At 54.0% G+C, this 5,556-nt stretch overlaps 1 protein-coding gene across 14 annotated transcripts in view; it reads left to right on the top strand.

The window, feature by feature from the left end:
- The window catches only part of SCMH1 (sex comb on midleg homolog 1 (Drosophila)), a 106,107-nt gene extending 102,607 nt beyond the window's left edge, over positions 1-3,500 (top strand). For all 14 annotated transcript variants that reach the window (XM_005866046.2, XM_014539531.1, XM_005866043.2 and 11 more), the window contains 2 exons: positions 1,010-1,152; positions 2,390-3,500. In XM_005866046.2, the coding sequence (XP_005866108.1) occupies positions 1,010-1,152; positions 2,390-2,515 (269 nt within the window). In that variant the 3' untranslated portion in view covers positions 2,516-3,500. The remainder of the gene's footprint in view (positions 1-1,009; positions 1,153-2,389) is intronic.
- Positions 3,501-5,556: the final 2,056 nt, after the last annotated feature.

The raw sequence follows: 5,556 nt of genomic DNA, 5'->3' as shown, positions 1-5,556 counted from the left end.
GGGGGGGGGGGGGGGGGGGGGGGGGGGGGGGCCTGGGACGTGAGGTCAGAAGGAGGAAGGGCCAGGTGATGGAGCAACTGCAAGGCCAAGGAGTTGAGATGTTCTGTCAGGTGTGAGGGGAGGCCACTGCATGGGGTTTCTAGGGACTGACATCATCCAATTTCTTTTTAAAGGCTGCTTTGACTGTTTTCCCGATAATAGATTATTAGGCGATGTGATGGGAGAAGTGTGTAGCGGTTAAGCTGTAACCAGGGATACACGAAATGCTTTGTGAGGCCAGTTATTTCCATATTACACCAGAAAAGTTTCATAGAGGAGCTGGTCCTTGAAGCTATCCCTGCTTGGCTAAGTTGGGGTTTGCCAAAGAAAAGAAATTGAAGGGAGAGGAGGAGGGACACATTCCAGGAAGAGGGATGCCATGTACCAGAGATCTGTGGCAGGTGATGATCAGAATAGAGATCTCAACTCCCACAGGGAAGTGGCGATTGAGCCACGATTGAGATACAAGCTCTAAGCAGGGCACTAAAGTAACGCTGAGGCTTCTGGAAGCCAAAGCAAAACTGTCTGCCTCTGTGCATTAGCTATAGGGAGGTCAGCTCTTCCCCAGGGCTTTATCCTCCACTTTTTTCTCCCTAGACCCAGGAATTGGGCTCTGCTCTTGCCCAGTTCCCAGGTCTCTCAGTAATGGTCGCCAGAACCACGGCAAAAGCAGTTTCACCCCCCAGCCCCACCGAACCTAAGTAAGCCCATCACCTCATTTACCCGACTCTAGCCCAGGAGGAGTCACAGCCTCTGTGTAACATTCTTTCTATTTTCAAAATCAGATCTACCCTTAAAGAACAAAGATTTAACTCACGAAGACCCTTTATGGAAACCCTCCCTCCCTCTGCTGCCTCTGGTCCCTCTGCTGTTAGCTCACCCATAGAGTGAAAACAGGACACGCCGAGGAGCGTGGTGGGAGTTCAAACCAGTTCCCGCCCATGATGCCAGCTGTCCCTCTGTCCTGCAGGGTCGGACCGATACCTGGAAACCCGGGATGCCTCTCGAGTGAGTGGCCGGGACCCCTCCTCATGGACAGTCGAGGATGTGATGCAGTTTGTTCGGGAAGCTGATCCTCAGCTTGGACCCCACGCTGACCTTTTTCGTAAACACGTAGGTGCCCCTGCTGATCTCTCTCGGGTTCACTGGGAGTATTGCTTCTGCAGCCTGTAGACTCTTTAGGGCATGGGCTCTACATTTGTTCCAGGTCCCTTGAAACAGCTCAGGAGACCACACAAACTTAGGGACAGGATCTTGGGTCTCAACCAACCCTCACTGGGCACTGAGTTCAGCCTACCACGCTGGTGGGGGATCTGATGCAGCCACATTCCTGCTGGGTGTGCGCCCTGTGGGCTCCGCAGCAGGGACAGGCCCTCCTCTTTCTAGGAACGCTGCTCTCTCATCTGCCAGCCTTGGCCGGAGAGTTAGGGGCCTTGGCTCAAGTTAAAGAGTCTCTTGCCAAGTGGTCCCCAGCTCTCCACCCTCATCAGGCCCTCGTCTTCTCCTAGGCCAGTGATGGCAAACCTTTTGAGCTTGGCATGTCAGCATTTTGAAAAACCCTAACTTAACTCTGGTGCCGTGTCACAAATAGAAATTTTTTGATATTTGCAGCCATAGCAAAACAAAGACTTATATTTTTGATATTTATTTTATATATTTAAATGCCATTTAACAAAGAAAAATCAACCAAAAAAATGAGTTCGCGTGTCACCTCTGACACGTGTGTCATAGGTTCGCCATCACTGTCCTAGCCTCTCACACATCTCTTCAAGTGACCAGTTGGCCCTGTGGCCAGGGACTACTCCTAATCTCCGCATTGACCATTCTTCTGATTTGGGGCACAAGGCCATTTCCCCTGCTGCTTGGTGCAGTTCTCCCCTGTGAGCACTCAGAACAGAACTGCTTTCTTCATTGGTCATTTAAATTTCCCATGCCAGGTGGGTTTGGAGGGCGCTCTTAGCTCAGGCCTGAGGGCCTCAGAGCTGCCCGGTAGGTGCCTGCTGTGTGTCTAGCTCACACAGATGGTCCCTGCCTCTTAGGAAGGAAGAGGACTCAGAATAACAGGGTCATATACACTGACTGGGGAGGCTTCCTAGAGGAGATGGAACTGAGCTGGACTCAGAGGTCTGGGAGGGTTCAGCGGAGAAAGGAAACTGGTGCAAACATGTGAAGAGCTTAGCAGGTGGGCTCAGCAATAGCTGTTTGTGGGGAAGGGAGGGTAGGAGACAAAAGGTGGGAGACCAGGGAGGCTTTAGTGTCACAGAAGGTCCACTGGACTCCATGTGGCTGTACTTCCCTGGGGTGGTCAGACCAACCAGGCCTCTGATGGTGCCTCTCCCACGCCCTACAGGAGATCGATGGCAAGGCCCTGCTCCTGCTGCGCAGTGACGTCATGATGAAGTACATGGGGCTGAAGCTGGGGCCCGCGCTCAAGCTCTCCTACCACATTGACCGGCTGAAGCAGGGCAAGTTCTGAGCAGGAAGACACGGCCTGACAACTGAGGGGTAGAGCAGACAGGGCGGCATTCTCCAACCAGCAGCCGGCTCCCGGTGGTTGGTTGCATTCGGCGCACCTCAGGACTGCAGAAGGCTATGCAGAGCCCCCACTGCTCCCCTCCATGTCCTTCCATGAAGGGCTGAGGAGGGAGAGTGTGGGGCCCAGGGCTGGCGCTGCTCTGAGGCGCCCTCTATTTATTTCCCAAGTCTGGCCGGCCTCAGAAGTTTAGACTGAACACCTGCCATGTGATGGCAAAGGGGAGGACCCCTGAGGCCTCAGAAGATGGGGCCCTGAACTGACACTCGTGCCCAGTCCCCTTACCACCTGCTGGGTCTGATGTGGCACCCACTGCCACAGCTCCTGCTTTCTCCTACGAGATACCCAGATTCTAAACTCATGGTGCAAACCTCTACCTTTTTTAAAAAAAAAAAAGATCATTTTGTATTGTTATTTATTGTTTCTGGCACTTGGGCAAGCCCTTCAGTTCCTACTCCTCACTCCAAACATGGGGTTTCAGGAGGAGAAAGACTGTCTTGCTCTGGTCCTAGAGAGGTGTGGCCCCTTCACAGAGGACATAACCTCAGGGCACTTTCTCTTTGGGACAGACAGACCCATAAAGCCTTGACCACATCGCTTAGTGTTGGGAGGAGAGGGTCCTGTCACCTTCCCCTCTCTTCCTTATTGGGCCCATCGCCCAGCCTCATCCATGGGAATGGGAGTCCCTGCCCGCACTGACCCAGCACAGCTCCTTGCCCTGGCCAGAACTGCTGCCGCAGAAGGTCGGGCCAATGATTTTAGGCCAAGAAGTCCCTAAGGTGGTGGGAGGTAAGGGTCTCCAGGCTGGAGTCTGGCTGCACCCACTCCGCTGTCCACATGCTTCCTTCGCAAGCAGGTCAGCACAGCTGCCCTGCTACCATCTGGACTTATTTTATGTTGACTTGTTTATAAATAAAAAGCAATATAGGTGCCAGTGTCTTTTCAATCAACAGCCAAATCACTGTCTTCCAGTAGGCAGGTCAGTCCTTCCTCATGGTCTGTTTCCTCACATATAAAATGAGGAGCTTGGACAAGATGATCCCTGAGTTCTTCTAATTCCAGCAAATTCCTAACAAACAGAGATTAGCCAGGTGTCCCCTGGGGTCCCAGCACTGTATGCCAGCAAGACAGCGGTGCACACAGCAGCTCCTCAAGCCCGAGCTGGAAGAACACTGTTAAGGTTAGCAGCTCCCAGGAGCCTCGGTGGCTGGGCTCATCCACATCCTCGGGCAAGGAGAGGTGCAGACTAACCGGGCCAGGGGCAGGTGCTCAAGGCCAGGGCCACACCTCCCTGTTTCTCACGGGATGGCAGAGAAGGTGTAGGGGCAGCAGCACAGTTCAGTATAACCTGAGTGTCACTGTGTGCCCCACACACTGCTCTATATGAGTTAGAATGAGCTCATTTAACCTTCACAACAAACCCATTTTATAGGTGAGGAAAGAGAAGCTCAGATCACAGCCAGGAAGTGTTAAAGTAGGCATTTGAAGCCAAGTAACCTGACTTCAGGGCCACGCTGAGGTTCCAGCTAGTCCAGCCATTCGCTCTGGGTCAGTCATTTCCTTTCTTCGAGCCATTTGCCTGGGGGGTGGTCGGGGAGGGGTCGGGGAGAGTGGGTAAGGAGACTTCTGAGGGGAAGGGCGTACTTGCCAGCTCTCGCCAGTGACTGGTTCTGACATCCTGATGAACTTAGAATGCCCTTCCACTCGGCCACTGTAGGCTCCTAACCATGGTCTCCGCAAAGTGGCCAGAGGGTCAGGGCTGCCAAGCCAGAGTAGGCACAGTTTTCCACAGACGCCTGGACATTGGGGTCTGATAGGCTGTGCTGCTCATTGGGGTGCTCCCCATAAGGGCCTTGGCCTATTGTTCAGGGCTCTCCTGTACCTCCGGCATAGAGAAGGGCCTGGTGTCAGGGAGCCCTGGACCCAACTGTGCGAGCTCTGACCCACCCTGGAGGTAGCTGAGCCCAGTTGGAGCCTGGGATTGATGACTGAAGGGGGGATGGAGGGCACCATGGGACCTGCATGGCACTAGGGCCTAGAGCAGTGGTTCTCAACCTTCTGGCCCTTTAAATACAGTTCCTCATGTTGTGACCCAACCATAAAATTATTTTTGTTGCTACTTCATAACTGTAATGTTGCTACTGTTATGAATCGTAATGTAAATATCTGATATGCAGGATGGTCTTAGGTGACCCCTGTGAAAGGGTCCTTCAACCACCAAAGGGGTCGCAACCCACAGGTTGAGAACCGCTGGCCTAGAGAGACATCACAGAGGAAGGAAGTACATCTTCAACCCCTGGGTTCTGGGAGCTGCCCCTAGGGAGCCTTGGGGTCAAGCTGGTGTATGGTTACAGAGAGGGTGGGGGTGGAGGTGGGGGTGGGGGATAGCATCCTCCTGAGGGACTTCCCACCCTTGCCTGCCCAGTGCCTGAGGCTGGCCAAGAAGGCATTATTGGCTCTCATGAGATCACAGAGGTAGTTGCACGGGCCCCGCCCACTTCCTGCAGCCTTGGTTCTTGCTGCCACCCCATGCCAAGCCCCCAAGTGCCCTAGGGAGCCGCTGGCCAGGGATCAGGGAGCTGTGGGAGCTCAGGCCACTACCTCCCAGGAAGAGCAAGGACATGAGGGTCATAGGCCTCCCTTGTCCTTCTATTCCTGTTGGTCCTGAATGCCCCCACCCCAGCCTTGGTGGCCCCCAGGCCCTGACAACTTCAAGGATCCAATCTGAAAAGATGCAGGCTGGTGGTACCTGCCACACTGACCAGAAGCTGGGTGTGGGCGGGTAAGTGGAGGGGCTGGTGTGTGCACAGCTCAGGATTGAGGTCCCTGGCCTGGCGGGAGGTGGGAGGGCAGGTAGGGCCCCAGCTCTGACCCTCATTCTGCCCCTCCTCACTTATGCTCTCTGAACCAAAAACGGAAGGCTCAGTCTAGACTAGTTCTTAGGAAGCGTCCACGAGCCTTCTCAAGTTATACATATACATATA

This window comes from Myotis brandtii, unplaced genomic scaffold (genome assembly GCF_000412655.1).
Source record: "Myotis brandtii unplaced genomic scaffold, ASM41265v1 scaffold220, whole genome shotgun sequence".
In the NCBI taxonomy this organism is placed as follows: Eukaryota; Metazoa; Chordata; class Mammalia; order Chiroptera; family Vespertilionidae; genus Myotis; species Myotis brandtii.
Note: the sequence above shows the minus strand (reverse complement) of the source record. Positions and strands in the feature narration are given on the sequence as shown.